Source organism: Kogia breviceps, chromosome 3 (genome assembly GCF_026419965.1).
Source record: "Kogia breviceps isolate mKogBre1 chromosome 3, mKogBre1 haplotype 1, whole genome shotgun sequence".
NCBI classification, from domain to species: domain Eukaryota; kingdom Metazoa; phylum Chordata; class Mammalia; order Artiodactyla; family Physeteridae; genus Kogia; species Kogia breviceps.
In genome coordinates this window covers 29467726-29483839 of record NC_081312.1, presented here as the reverse complement: position 1 = coordinate 29483839, position 16114 = coordinate 29467726, and the positions used below count along the sequence as shown (strand labels likewise).

Below are 16114 nucleotides of genomic sequence, written 5' to 3'. Positions count from 1 at the left end.
GAGTTCACCCACATCGTTCATTCTAAGGTTCTTGACCTGGAGCCCATGTGCCTCTAGGGCATCTGCTGATGGGCTCCTCAAAGTCTGTGAAGCCCATAAAACCACAGGCAGATGTTCACACCTATCTGCATTTTTTCTGGGGAGATGATCCAGAACTTTCATAGGATTCTCAAAAGGGCCTGTAATTGCCAAGGAAAAGTGAAAAAGAAACACTCAATACGACATTGAGTTGCCTAAACACCAAACTGTGATGTTAGAAGCCATGGTTTTCTGTCTCTGTACCCTGAAGGTAGCTTAGTACCTGACATATCATAGGTTTTCAGAATTAGCAGAGCTCAAGGGATGAATACAAGGAGATGGGAAGAAATCGCCATTTTCATTATCAAAACACACATTGTGTGCACAGACATTCGTGTGCCAGTCAGTGGGCTAGATTTTACAAACCAATACCTCTTTCCATAAAGGCACAAGGAAAAATATCTTCTCAATTTCCTGTTCACAGGATTGCAAAGCCAAGTCCCTAAATGTGGATACAAGTCACCCAGGGCAATTCACTGCAATCCCAGATCAGGCTCAAACTTTAGTTGGCAGTTGCCTAGCAACGAATAACCCTGAAGACACATCACCAAATAGAGATGCCAAAAGGGCATTCTGTGGACAAGCTGGTTCTGAAAACTAGCCCCCGTGCAAGTTTGTCTGCCAGGCCTCTCTGGGACTGTTGGGGGAAGAAGCAGACTTTGCAGCCAAAAGGCAGCTGGAAGAGGGGGTGGGAAGGTGTTCAGATGGTGGTGGGTAAGAAGCGGGCACAGAAACAGGGAACCGAGGGCTGAGGGAGCACGCAGCCTCAAATAGAGAAGGCAATTGGCGCCTCTGCAGGTCCTCTTTCAGACCATACCTACAATTACTCTTCTGAGCAGTTGCTGAGCAAATCCCAGCCATATCTAAAGATGCAGAAAGTGGCAGAAAGACTTGACTGCACCTACATCCAGCCCTGCCCTGAAGTCATCATCCTCCAGCAGTTCCACTGAACTACATCAGATTGGGGTGAGCAAGATGACAGACCTCCAGACCCAGGAAGCAGTTTTTATCCAGCTCTCCAGGGCAGCTCACTCCCTTACAGAGGCAGCAAGCACCAAAGAGGCAAAGAGACCTCACTTTCTAAAATTCAGATTTTTTTTTTTTCTCTTTAATGAAAAGCTCAGAAACTCCTTCTGCTGAGGCAGGTGAGACTGGGATTCCTAAGACAAAAGTTCTAATCCAAATCATGACACAGGCCAACACTAGGCAACCTCTCCCTGAGCAATGGTGGAAAGCTTGGGAAGGAAGCTTGGGCCTTCTTCAGAACCCGTTCTCCTGGAAGGTCTTGGGGGCCAGGGGAAAGGGGCAAACAAATATATCAGTCAGGAAGCAACTCAGGAAGAACAAATGCGGAAGTCAAACAACAACAAATAAGGCGGATATAAATCCAGATAAAATATTAAAATCATTAAAGGGCTGCTGCTCCCTGAAGATTGGGAAAAATGAAGAGAGTTAATTAAAAGCAATCTCCATGCACTGCTGAGCCAGCCGGCCCTGATAAATCAACAGCTGGGGCTTCTGTGGAGGGCAGTCAGGGGGCTTCAGGAGTGGGGTGCGGCGGGGGGGGGCTGCTGGCCGGGGGAGGGGGGCTGCCACAGAGATGGCAGTGACGTCCAGTTGAACACAGTGACTTAAGTTTCGTGTCTTATTAAATATTTTATGACCACTGAATAAAGTTGTTCTCCCAAGGGGGGAGAAAATGATCATTCGGGTGAACAAAAAGTGAGGAAGATAAGGGTGAAGAGATATTTTTTGTTTGATTCAAGACATACTTGGGACCATGATGTCAGCATCTCTGATCTTGCCCCAGATGCAGAGGCTTTTGTTTCTTCTCTCTACCTGATCTGCACAGGTAGATGCCTCTTCTAAAATCTCTCTGCAAAACCCTGGGCTATGTTTGTTTGGGGGGTTGGGGGAAGCAGTGCAAAGTCAGGGAAAGAAATGAAGAGGAAGAGGAGATAAAAAAGACCTTCAAAATTCTCATTGTTGATCCAAGCCAGACTTTTAGCACAAAACTAAAAGGTCAGTGGAAATTGTGGGAACTTTCTTTTTTTTCTTTCTTGCTTTTTCTTTTTCCTCCTTTCTTTCTCTACTTCCTTCCTTCCCCCTTTTCTCTGCAGTCAGATAAAGTTTTTGTTCTTCATTTTAATCAAAAAAGAGCTCAGAACTTGGGGGGCCAATCTAAGTAAAAAAAAACAGCAATTTTAGTGTATTATAAAAACGGCCCTTCTCTATTCTAAGGGAACCCTCCAGTTCTTCCTTGATGGAAATATAATCAAGAGAAATGATTGGGAGAAAGTGGTTTTTTTTTTCCTCCGTAGAATTGGGATTGGAAGGGGGTGTGTGCATGGGGAAACATAAGGAATTATGCATTTGGATATGCATTTTAATTAGGTGGACAGAAGCAGCCGCCTGTTAATTTTTCTTGCTTGTTTCCACTTAGCATTCATCACAGGCAAAACCACCATAGAGCACTCCCACGATAATAGATGGTTCTGCATTGGCTAAGTCCTCGGGGAAAATAATTAGCAGGAGAGAATATATTCTCTCCACTTCAACTACCCCATCCACCCTGCCCTCCCCCACCTCCAGCACCACATTGCCTCCGCCCTCCCCCCCACCCGCAACTGACAGTGGTTTCACTAGAAGCCTAAGGGAGCAGTCCGCTTCCTGGTTTACAAGCACTTACTTTGCCCTGCCAAAGAACAAGGGTCTGGAAGGAGAAACGGACTGGAGGCCTTCATTGGAGTGGAAGCTCCTAGATGCAGGGAGGGAGGCTCTATGCCGCTTAGCTGCGAGGGGCAGGCTTGCAATCAGAATTGGCCAGGACAGGATGAAGAAAGCTCCAAAGAGGGTGAGACAGTTCTCCCTGAGCTCAACTAGCAGCAAACAGAGATATGTAAAGAGTCCTTGTTGAGGATAATGGGAGTAGGGGTGACATTTCTCACTTAATTTGCTTTTATCAAGTACAGGAATGCTGTGGGTTTGCAGCAAGCTTCGATCTGAAGCATTTCCAAGGCTGGCAAATAACTCTGTCATTCTGAGATTTGACCCTCGCCACGATGCTGTCCATAGTCTACTCTTGTATAAAGAATCAATTCTTGCCGCTGACCCCCTATGTCAACAGCACACCCTCCTTGCTCACAAGCAGATTTAAACCCCAGCCCCCCCTGTCACCCCCTCTCCCTCCCTGGAGTCTTCTTGATAGAAGGAGGAGCCAGAGACTGGCTGATGACCGGAGCCCAAGTTCCAGGAGAGCACTTCCTGTGCCCGCCAGCGTCTGATTCCTCTGATCATGGGTGGACTCAGTACAGGGCTGACAGTGGGAAATGAAATGAGGGCTTCCCTTGAGCTCATATTCTCTCTCACCTATTTCAAACCCAGACGATGTAAAAAACCCCACTGAGATCCCAGGGCTATTTACACACAGCTGGACGAGTGAGGCTTTGCATTTACTGAGAAACAATGATTAGATATGATGTGTAATGCCAGGATCTTTTCATTTATTTTAGTTTTAATATAGTAATGTTTATGAGACATTGCTGACTCTCTGAGAAGGCCTCAGTTAGCTACGAGAAACTTTGCAGTTCTAGTAACACCTCACACGTGTACTTTACACCTTCTGAAATGTTTTCACATCCATTATTTCATCTGGGCCCCTTGCAGGGGGTAAGCAGGGCTGGGTACAGGGAAGGGAAGCGAAAGGAGATACAAGCCCTTCTCACCTTATGAAAAAATAGGCCTGATTTACTACCTCTTGACTTTCAAGCTGTCCTGTCATCCCAGGTGCTCCTTCCACCTGAACCCCTGTTGCCAGATGAAACCTCCACTTTGCCTAGGAAACCTTCACTCCAAGCCTCACCAAGGTAACTACTACTGCTGCAGCTTCTGGAGCCCCCCCCCCCCGCAAACCCAAACCCTGACCCCCACAGGGAGCCACTGCCCTCAAAGGGTTAGGGTTAGGGGGACAAAGTGAAGGCAATCCTTGTGGCTGGGGATGAGAGAAGTGAGTCTCTGGGTTCCCAGGGCATTTACCCCTCCTCCCCAAAACAGTGGTTGTTCCATGGGGGAGGGGGTAAAAAGGTTGAATTCTATTAGTATTTTTTTTTTTTTTAGTTTACAAGGAGGGAGTTGCCTGTACTATCTAGAAATGTACTCCCTGGGTTTTAATAAGTCTAAAAATGAAGGGGGACCTAGGCACATACCCAAAAGAACTGAAAGCAGGGACTCAAATAGCTACTTACACACCCATGTTCATAGCAGTATTATTCACAATAGCCAAAAGGTGGAAACAAGTCAAGTGCCCATCATTGGATGAACAGATAAACAAAATAAGGCATATACATACAATAGAATATTATGCAGCCATAAAAAGGAAGGAAATTCTGATACACGCTGTAACAAAGCTGAACCTTAAGGACATTATTCTAAGCGAAGTAAGCCAGTCACAAAAGAACAAATATTGTATAATTCCATTTATATGAGGTGCTTAGAATAGGCAAATTTATAGGGACAGAAAGTAGAATGGTGGTTAGCAGGGACTGGAATGGGGGCGGGAGGAGGATGAGGAGTTGTTGTTTAATGGGTATGGAGTTTGTTTAGGATGATTTTTTAAATTCTGGAAATGGATAGTATGGATGGTTGCACGACATTATGAATGTACTTAATGCCAGTGAACTGACGCTTAAAAATGGTTTAAATGGCACATCTACGTGTCATATATGCTAAATATACATGTTATGAGTATTTTACCACTAGTAGTAAAGAAATTTAAGGGGCTGCGTCTGTATGCCGGAGGTCAGGGTGACCATTTTGTTTTGTTTTTCTTTCATTTTACCGCTCACAATTTAGGCTTCTATGAATTCTCTGATAGGTTTTACAACCCCCCTTCCTCCTTTAGACTTGTAGAAAATTGCCAGGGGAGCTTCCAAACAAAGGAAAGCCTGATAATAATGCCCCCAGAAGAATCTGGGATGTTCTGGAGGCATGTCACTGAATGAGAGGCAGTGAATTCCAATTTAGACACTGCTAATACCCACCTGGGTATGGCCAGACTCTGTGGGTCTGCTAGACACCTCCATTACCTCAGCAGTTATCATGGGATACAACAGAGGAAGCTCACTGAGACATCCATACAGGCCCACCTGCTTCGGCTCACTGAACAGTCAGGTAACTGCAGCCGCCCAGGTGGAAGTGAAATAAGCACTTTATTTCCATGTTAATTGGGATGGGTGCCGTGGTAGAGGGGAGGACTGTTCCAAGGAGACTGTAGATAAATGAAATCCAGAGAAGACTTTTGCTTGGTTCCCTGTCTCCCTCCATACATTTAAAGAAAAGAGGAAGAAAAAGATAGATGTTCTCAATAATTCCAGTCTTTTGCACAACCAAAAACTTTATCTGAGTGCTTGTAAACAACAAAATAGGCTAATTAGCTTTCCCACTTCTCTTTCCATCCTCTAGTTGGAGTGCTAATGAGAAGAAAAGTGTTCAAAAGGGATAATCAGAAGAAAAGTCCACATTCTAAATGGGCCACCACCTGGTCCTCAGGCTTGGGTCCTGAGAAGGGAGAGATTAGAACCGCAAATGGTAGCATAATGTGGCGAGACTGTATCAGAGAAGATGAAACTACAGAAGAGTCTACCAGTCTTAACTACCCTTTAGAGCCACACTTTTTTTTTTTTTTTTTTTTTGCAGTATGCAGGCCTCTCACCGCTGTGGCCTCTCTGTGGCCTCTCCCGTTGCAGAGCACAGGCTCCGGACGCACAGGCTCAGCGGCCATGGCTCACGGGCCCAGCCGCTCCGCGGCATGTGGGATCCTCCCGGACCGGGGCACGAACCCGTATCCCCTGCATCGGCAGGCGGACTCTCAACCACTGCGCCACCAGGGAAGCCCAAGAGCCACACTTTAAAAACAAGGAAGGGGACTTCCCTGGTGGCGCAGTGCTTAAGAATCTGCCTGCTAATGCAGGGGACACAGGTTCGAGCTCTGCTTGGGGAAGATCCCACATGCCAGGGAGCAACTGAGCCTGTGCACCACAACCACTAAGCCTGCACTCTAGAGCCCGCGAGCCACAACTACTGAGCCCATGTACCACAACTACTGAAGCCCACGCACCTAGAGCCCATGTTCCACAACAAAGAGAAGCCACTGCAATGAGAAGCCCATGCACCCTAACGAAGAGTAGCCCCTGCTCACCGCAACTAGAGAAAGCCTGCGTGCAGCAAGGAAGACCCAACGCAGCCATAAATAAATAAATTTATTTTTTAAATAAATAAATTAAATAAAAACAAGGAAGAATTTGAACACTGGACCCTAACTATCCTCCTTATGCTAATTAACCATAGTAAGAGCCACAAGTTTTTTTGACTTGAAAGGAATTTTGGCAATCAAGGTGCATCACCCTCATCTTACAGACAAGGAATATGCAGCTCAGAGAAGTTCTGTGTCTAAGGTCGCATAGTTAGTGGGTGGTAGGGCTGAAAACAGAGCTCAGATCTCTGGGATCCTCTCCCAGAGCTTTTTCTCCTCCATTACTCTGAAGCTACAAAAGAAAACCCACTGGTGAGAAACGAATGTGGAAGAGGGACAGAGTTTGAGACAGGGCCACGCTGATGGCAGGTGAAAATCTGGGGACTGAAAAACCTTCTCTGGTGGAGCTTCTGATTGAAGTTAATACAAACAGCAGATTTTCAAAGTGAATAACAATGAAAAAAACTCACTCATTTCATAGCAACATGAGATGACCACAGGGGGATTAGACATGTGCCATCATTGTTCCTTGGGCTCTTAACTAAGGCCTGGATAGTGCAGGACTCAATGTGGGCTATTTGAACCCCATTATTAGGAGCTCTGAGCTTAATACCCTTGCCCCTCCCTGCTTCCAAACACAACCCCCTAAATCTTAGGCTCCTCAAGGCTTCTCTCTTCCCTTGCCACTCCCACCCACTACTACTATTCACAAACACACAACCTAGAAATTCCCAGCACAGGCTGCTCCTCTTCCCCCCCCCCCCACCACCCCACCCCGAGCCAAAACACCTCCTAACCACTACTTTTAAAACTCTGATGCAAATCACAGGCTTCAAAAACCTTCTTTCAGTGACAGTTTTATGATGCTAGCTCCATTCATCCATATGGTTTGACAGACTGTGAAACACTAGTAACCTGACCAATAAGAGAAACAAATTACAAAAACACCACAACACCTCATCTCTCCCCAGTTGCTCACACAACTAAAGAAAACTTTGGAACTTGCTGTAGATCATAATATCAGTCTCTCTTGCTGTTAAACAATCATCTTTTCAGAGTTCCAGACCACACAGTGGTTTTATCCACTTACCTATTCTCTCCCCACCCACACTCCAGGCCACTCTTTTATCTTTTCTTGTTAAATACCTACATGTTTAAAGATTATTGAAAGCTAGGGTCATGCTTACATAGGCCCCTGCTGGAAAACCCTGGCTGGGCAAAAACTATTTCAGTGGTTGTGGCACTTCTTTGGCCAGGGGCTTGCCACATTGGGCTACATTTCTGTCTTCTCCTGACTTTCAGAACACTCAAGAAAGCACAAAAGTTACTTTGCAGAGGTTGGGATAATAAACAGGCCTGGATTCTGGTGCCTTTTTATGACCCACCCCCAGCACCACTACCATCAGCATGGCTGCACTTTCAAAACTGCAACATCGGCCTCAGTTTCCTTTCTTTCCCTGGCACAGGCTCAAAAAAAAGTCTGTGGACTGTGGCATTTTATTTTTTTGCCTTGATCTGAGCAGACGGCTCTGCAACAGCTTTAGACATTACGGTGTTTCTCAGATGTGCCTAAATTTCAGCTACCTGCATGATTCCAAAAAGACAGAGGAGAATAAGGAGTCTCCAATTAAGTTGCCTCTGAATTCCTGCCCACTTTATGGAACTGAGCAGCTCCCATTCAACTGGAAACCTCTGGATGTCTCCCAGATGGTCTGCAGGTCCGGCAATTTTCAGAGGTTTAACCTGTGACGATGCCTTCATTTGGGTTCTGGCAGAAATTAATATCCTTTATGGGTATCTCATCCAAACCAGACATTCTTCCCACTGAAAAATAATGTGTGCTAACAAAGTTTGGAAAATTTAAGGATTTTTTTTTCCAGTGGCAACCATAAGCAGATGCAGAAGGTGGTTCTTAGGCATCTATCGGCTTAAAACGTCTGAGGGTCCTTTTTCATAAGGGGCTAAAATAATGCCCATAAAAAGCTGCAAGTTCACAAATTCCCAACCTCAACGTTCCCCATTTAGTACCTACGCATGCACCCCCAACAGAAAGAGCCAGAAGGAGATTAGAACCAGGAATGTGTCCCCTCTACACCATCCTCTCTGATATCTAAACTGAGTGCCACAGCAAGAGTGAGGTCTGGCTTCTAAGTGGCAACAATTACACAACTTTCACAGGCACAAAACCACTTTAGATTAGAATACACTGTCTCTAGCTCATAGAATGTATAAAAAGACGAAGATCTGAGGTCCATCTATGCACATGACCAGCTGCTTGACCTTGGCTGAGTAAGTATATTTGCTTCTCCCAGAGCTGTGTCCTTAATAACAAAACAGAGATATAAAACCATGCCTCCAAGCAAGGGAAACTCCTTACAAAAAAGTTTCAATACAATTATGCATCTGTATGTTCACATGTTACAAGCATGACCAAATAGTTTTCTGCTCTCATTATTTATAAACAAATAGTTACTTGGGGTAAATCCCTATTGGCTTATGTGGAATAACTAAATAATAATAACAGTTACTCTCTTCTAAGCAGGCAATTAGTATAATAGATATATACGTTCATAATCCAGTCTGGCAGAAGGTGGCAGACATTCCCAGTTAAGTGCATACAAACCAGGGTTTTGATAACTTAATAAAAGAGTAAGTTGTTTAAAGTGTTGATAGCAGATTTGGGGGAGGCTGGCTAACCTGAAGTAGAATATCAAATAAGATTAAAATCTATATTAAAAGCAAAAACAAAAAAAGAATATAGCAGGGCAAAAAAAAAAAAAAAAAGAAAGTTTTATGTTTCCTAGGTATGTAGAAATCAACCAGAATACAATAGGTAATATGGCGGACTTACACATGGACCTTTATCAAATCCAAATTTATGTTACCATCATAACATGGCCTTTTACTTCACTACATGGCCCTTATCTTGCGTGTACATGTAAGAAATAAGGGTGACTCACACATCTAGGCTCAGACAATGTAGCTGCTAAATTAAATAATGTGCAATACCTATTTACACATCATACATGCCTATCGATGCTTTTAAATTCTATCAGCCCAGATGTGACTGCTTGGTTGTGGAGCCACCTGCCGTGTGCCCTTTGTGATCTGATCAGTCCAGGCGGCTCCTGTTTCTGCCTCTAACACCCTATTGGGCAGTAATAAGATGTTAAAGGCGACAACAGACAGAAAAGCCAGGCTGTCAGCTTCAGAGAGGACGGGGGTGAAGGGTACAAGGAGGAGGAATAAGAAAGGGAGTTGAGGGGAGATCAAAGACAGGCAGGAAGAAAGCTAAACTGCTGAGAGAGGAGATGTGGCTCCAGGAGCTTGGGGCCCTACAGAAGACCCCAAAGCAATGAGATTCAAATTGTGCCATCCAGTTACTCAAGCTATTGAATTATTGAATGTCCCACGTGGAAAAAGCTAGTGTAATGAAAAATGGTCTACACTCAGCATAGGCAGAGCCCTACAGAGGTGTTGCATGAAACCTGGGCTGTTTTTTTTCCAGAACATTACCTACCACCACTTTATCCCTCAATCCTAGAGGAAACCTTTGTGTGACCAGTTTCTATAGGGGGCGTCCTTGGTGTTGGCCTTTTTTTTTTTTTTTTTTTTTAAGGGAAGGGAGAGAAAGACTCAGAACGCACACAGAGAAAATGCTGATGTTGTTCAGCTCCGTTTCATTGTCAAGAGGGACACAGGAAGATAAAAACATAGCTCTCCAAACCTTTCTCCCTGCTCCCCTCCTCCCAGCACCCCCATCCATCCTTTCCGCTGGATGTGTCTCTGCGCTTTGTTCTAATTTAGCCCATGCATAATTTATTCACGTGTGTATTGTTTCCTGATTGGCAACTTTTAAAAATAAATGAAACATATAAAGATGATCTATTAAACAAGTTGTTTTTTAAAATAAAAGCAGATGTTGTAGGTCTCGCAGTAACAACATGCGTGCTCCTGCGTTAGCAGTTTAAAAACCATCTAGGGCGCAGGAGGCTCGGCTGGTCGGGGGTATTGTTTACACACCCTTACCACCAGGGAAAGGGGTCGGGATGCAAAAACATGAGCGGCTAATTATAAGTGACCATTCAACTGCCACCTAGAAAAAGCAGGCTGGGGTGTTGTGTGTATGGCGACACAGAATTACAAATACATCACATTGCAACTGTTTCTAATTATACAAAGTACAAGTGTAATAATTCAGAACTAATTCCAATAACCAGCCCGCTTCTCTGTCCCTTTCCCCGCTTCTCTGTCCCTTTCCCCACTTCTAACCCCACCCCACACAGAAACCCTCCCCAAATACGCACCCTTCTGCGGTCCAAAAAGCAAAAATAAAAAACTGGAGCGGCAGGAATGAGTGTAGAGACCTTGCGCCCGCCCGCGCATAAGTGGGCTCCCGGGTAATAACTAGGGTACCGCTTTCCCAGTAGGAAACAAACCTGGCGCACATGTGAAAATAGATTTCTCTAACTTGAGTTTACCAGGAGGCATCAGCCCCGCTATGCGTTTTCGGCTGGAAATGTGAAAACTCCAAATCGGCTGTGGGTTCGGTAAAAACTCACAGCATCAGCTGTGTGGCAGCGCTAGCGACGAGAAGGGATGCGGCGAAGTTACGCCCGTTTATTCTGCCATAAAACATCTTCTTTCTCGGGTGAAACGCTGTGGCGTTCAAGTGCAGCGTATCCTATCCGAGCTTCCGAGCGAGAACTGAAGCCGAGAGCTGCTCTGTAATCAGCCTCAGCTTCCAATGTCCTCTTAGCAGCGTTAATACATATACAGAAATTTAAAACTCCGAGATCTGGGACATTCCTACCCTTTTCCCTTATTGCCGATAGGAGATAAGCTGGTGCAAACACCTCCCGTTCTCCCCGCGCGTTCCTTCGCGTTAAGAACCCCCTGCCGCCCTCCCGCCTCCCCGCGTGCGAACCTGGCTTTCAACTCCTAGGGGAGCCCCGGGTGCTGACGCGGATGCGCTAAGTTGAAAGAACCTGGGTGGGCATCTGCCACGCACCCGCGAGAATTCGGCACGAAACGGCCCCCACGCGCACCTCTCCCTCCCCTCGCCCGCGACTTGCAGCTGGGAAGTCCTAATCCCAGGCGCGCAGACCCACCCACCCACGCCGCGCCGAGATCCGGAGGGAGCGCCCCTCTGTCAACATTACTGCCAATAGCACCCCTTTTAGAGAGACGCTAGTTTTCCGAAGCCACCCCCGGCTCCGCGATCGCGAGCGGACTTGGCGGCTTAACAGTTCCACCGACTGGAAGGAAGGAAGGAAGGAAGCCAGGATAAAAAGGAGGGGGAAGGAAGGCGAGCAGGAATTGGCTGTCGGACCCGGGGACTGGCCCCCGCATGCCCTCGCCCAGCCCACCCCCTCCGTCCCGGATCTGGGCGTCCGCTCAAAGTCTCGCGGCGGCGGCCAGAGGCACCTGCCCCTCGTCTGGCCGGGAGCAGACGCAGCCCGCTCAGGCGGGGAGCCCCAAGCTGCCTCTCGCCTGCCTCGGCTTTTCACCCGGGGGAGGAGAGAACACCATTCATAAGACCTGCAGCTTCCCGGTCTCCAAATCAACCCCAAGTTAACCCGAGTCGTTAATTTACTACAGCCAGCTCCCCCACAAACACACCCGGAGACACACCGGCGACCGCCCGAAGCGCCGTCACGCTCCGGGGGCTGCCCCGGCAGGAAAGCCCCGGGCAACCACCTGGGCCCCAGGGCTCCCGGGACCCGCGGCTCCCCCTGCAGTCCTCCCAACTCCGGAAGGTTTGCACAAACTCCCCGCAAGCGATCGGAAGGCGGAAAGCGCCTTGCAAACTCCGGAGCTGCAGCGGTCCGCTCACCCCGGCGGACCTAGCTGCGGGGCGGGGGCCGCGGGCTCCGGAGGCGCGGGGCTCAGCCAAGTGCACCCAGGCCACCCCAGCCCGGCGCTCGCCCCCATCAGGGCCGCCCCCCGCGCCGCGCTCACTGCCCCGCAAAGCCGGGGACTCAGGGGACCGTGCTGTCCCCGAGCTGCCCACGATCCCCTAGCTGTAGAGCGCTCGAGCGCCTGGCTTCCCTGCGGATAACCCCTCTCTCTCTGTCCGCCAATTTAGAAGAACATAGATGTAACAATTTTCCTCTTGTTAATTGCATCTCCTGACATTTCTGCGCGTTAAGGAAAAAAAAAAAAAAAAAAGATGAAGAAGTAAGAGCTGAAAGAAAAGAGAGAAGCCCCGCCGCGGCTGTGGGCGCCTGCAAGTGCAGTGCATAGGCTGCGCTCGGCTCGCAGAAGGCGCCTTTTTTTTTTCAAATTGAAACCACGCGGAATATGTACATTTTTTAGTCTTACTTACGCTTTCAGGGGGTTGTGAATGACAGTCGCCATTTTGCTACAATGTAACAGAATATTGTCTGTCTCGGAGTTCTAAAGGTTTGCTCAGGGGAAGCGGAGAGCCAATCAGAGCACGGGATACCGGCCCGCCGGCCAATCGGCACGGCTGGTCGCCAGGTGGGCGGGGCCTGCACGGTGGTAGTTATTAGGGGAGCTGTCAAAGCCCAGAGGTCACTCCCTTTTGTAGAGCCCGAGAGCAAGCAGGTCTTAAAGGGGCAGTACCGCGCGAGCAGCTCTTTTTCGGATTGAGGAAAGTGGAGACGCACGGGAGAGTATTTTAGTTTTGTTTGAATCCCTACTTTCTAAATAACTGCAGAGAGTTGCGCTCCTGGACAGAAATGTTTAAGTCCTGGACAGAAATATTTAAGTATTGCCAACAAACCACTGCACCCCATTCATTAGCTTTTGGCTTTGCTGTTACGTTTTTAATCCCCCAAAGGGCAAATCCCCTTGTTCCCGTGCAAAAGTTGAAAGGCGGCCGTTTCGTCTAACAAATTACTACACGTGTCCTGCCGTTTGCTAATACTCTGGGTCCTGCGGCTTCTTAATATTCTCCTTCCCGAAGTGTTGTCTTTATCTCGACCACCTTCCTCTCTTGGTTTCTTAAACTGCCGCCGCCGTTCCTGGCGAGTCCAGAACAGCAACTCCCCTCTCCCTGCAATGTCTCAATGTCAGGCTCACTCCCTCCTGCAGCCTGGGCTTTCGTTACGTAATGCGCGGTGGTCACTCTGGCGGTTCCCCACTACCACCTCTTCTGTTCTCGCACACACCAGAAACTTCTGAAACGGTCATATTCCGGCTGGCTTGACAGCTAACTGGGGCCTGACGCTCTGACCTTTAGGCTTAGGGGAGGAGAGGTTTAAGGGAACTTTGGAAACGCTTTCTACCCCTTAGGAAAGCGAGTAACTAGACAGAAGTTGTGGAACCTAGGCTGGGTGTTGCCAGGCTCTCTTTAGGGGAGTAGCACACGCGATTCTGGCGTCAACTTTAACTGATTAGATAGAAGGTGAAAATAATTTGCTAATGAATAATACGATGTGACCCGAAGCGTTCAGAGAGTCTCTGCTTCAAGTCAGTGCGAACGCCTCACTGGCGAACCCCTGACAAAATCAGGAGACTTCTGCGAAGCCAAGCTTCCACTGGGCAGCCTGGAAGGTCGGGGTGGATGAAATCGCACTAAATCATGAATAGGGGCCTCGTCAGTATACAGAAATCTGGCTACCATCCCAAAGTTGTTTAATCAGGTCAAATAGCTAAGATAGTGGGGGAGGAGTGAAAAGGGGGGAGAGGAGATGCCAAATTGCCAGTTCTTCAAAGCTGTGCCCTCTCACTTCCTTTCTCAGTTCTCCCCTCAGAGCAATGGATAAAATAAAATAAAAAACTTTTTACGTTCCACAACTTTCAGAGTTCAACTCCATACACTATTAGAGTTACAGATAAACAGAACAGGACTGAATCAGTATGTTTGTAAGACTTGACATTTTTAACCCCTTCTTTCTGCCTAGTTAATAGCAGAGTCAAGTTGTATAGATTGCTTTGTAACTTTTTTGAAACTGAATTATAGTTGATTTACAATGTATTAATTTCTGCTGTACAGCAAAGTGATTCAGTTATACATATATATACATTCTTTTTTATATTCTTTTCCATTATGGTTTATCATAGGATATTGAATATAGTTCCCTGTGCTATACAGTAGGACCTTGTTGTTTATCCATTCTATATATAATCGTTTACATCTGCATCTTATATCTGCTAACCCCAACCTCCCTGTGTAACTTCTTTGCACAGCATCTTGCAGTTTGAAAAAGTTATCCCCTTTAAGTTCAAAAAATCCTGTCCTTATTAATTTGTCAAGGGATTGGTTCAAAAGCTAATACTTTCTGGGATGGGCCTTGACAACATAAAAAAGCAAGCACTGTTTTCTGACCCAAGAAGTAGGAGTTTGAACTACCAGTCAGAATTCCCAAAGCCTCTTTGAGATATCAAAAGCACAGCAATTCAGATTAGAAGACAACAGTGCATTTTAATATATGAAGCTAGATAAATAAGCAGGAAAGGTAGTGCCTTCCCTGAACAAGGCTTACAATAGGAAAGGGAAAACAAATTTATATTGAATATTAAAGAAAAAATACATACTCTAAGCATGTATGGTCATTTATTGAGTTAAGGCCAAGATGCAGAAATCAGCATAATTTCTAAATATCCAGCGCACTTGAAAATGGCAGACCAGATATGTCTTCATTTTGAGAAACTAATCCAGAGTTTAAACATTTAAGTTACATTTTATAATGATTGAATTGAAAAAAAAATTATTAATTAAAGACAGGATTTGGGTTTTTTAAGTACGATAGCCTTGCCTTTTATAATCTAATGGAATGTCATTTTAACTCTGTCAACACAGGTATGACTTTTAAATAAACAGAATTGTTGTGAATTCACCTTTTACAAATTATAAGACATATAAAAGTTATTATTAATTTAACTTTGGTTTTTATGTCATAGATCAAGATTTTTTCTATAGTAAGGCACGGTCTGTCAATTGGCAGATTAATCCCATCTACAATGAGACCAAATTGTTCAAATAGGACTTAAAATGTATTGATCTCACCTCACAAAAAAGGCACATATTTTTTTGCCAGAATGCCCAAAAGCAAAGGAGCTTAGAGTAGACATGTTTAAATGAGACAAGAACTCTAAAAATTTGGGGAGAATGTTAAATTTTACATTAATTTTGCAAGGAAGTGCTGTATACGGTTTAGAAGTGTGGACTCTGGAAATCTGCCTGCCTGAGGTCACCATTTGCCAGCTGGGTTATCTTGGGCAAGTTTACTTAGGAACTTGAATGTCTCAGTCTCCTCATCTGACAAATGGCAGTAATAATAGAACCTACTTACCTACTTAAATGAGGTAACACGTGTCAAGTGTCTGGTGCATAGCGAGCTCTCAATACATGCTGATTATTATTTTTATATAGATATTTAATTCTTTCCTGTTGGCATAAGGAATGAAGGAGATCCAAATAAAAAGACACATCAGAAAGTGAAACTGTCCATCAAGTATAGATTTTAAACTCATTAATCCAAGAAAAATAAGCAAAGAACAACTTTGATGAGAACGAAATAATAAATTGGACTAGTTCAGTTTGGGGGTTTAACTACTTAAACCTCCCAAATGTCCTCTTATTGACAGTAATATCCAGAGACTTTTGAAATCCCATCTCTAAAGCTCTACAGATAGTCATATATTTGAATACACTCCATCCCTCCCCATCTCTTTCATCATGATTTGTTGGTTAGGTGGCTTCATTTGGAGGACAGAGTAGGTCCAGAATAAACACTTCCCCACCCCACCTGGAGAATCTAGAGCTGTGCTGTCCCATATGGGAGCCATAAATCACATGTGGCTCCTAAGCATTTG

At 45.8% G+C, this 16114-nt stretch overlaps 1 protein-coding gene across 6 annotated transcripts in view; it reads right to left on the bottom strand.

Moving 5' to 3' along the window:
• Window positions 1–12708, bottom strand: part of DPF3 (double PHD fingers 3) — a 274103-nt gene extending 261395 nt beyond the window's left edge. For 3 of the 6 annotated variants that reach the window (XR_010839503.1, XR_010839502.1, XM_067028206.1), the window contains exon 1: window positions 10636–11085. Coding sequence is in view for 3 of the 6 variants with exons in the window: in XM_067028206.1 (XP_066884307.1) it covers window positions 10636–10778 (143 nt within the window). In the remaining 3 variants the exon portion in view is untranslated. Of the gene's footprint in view, window positions 1–10635; window positions 11086–12656 lie in introns of those variants that run through there. The other 3 variants (XR_009334367.2, XM_067028208.1, XM_067028207.1) reach the window with 2 other exon arrangements.
• Window positions 12709–16114: the final 3406 nt, after the last annotated feature.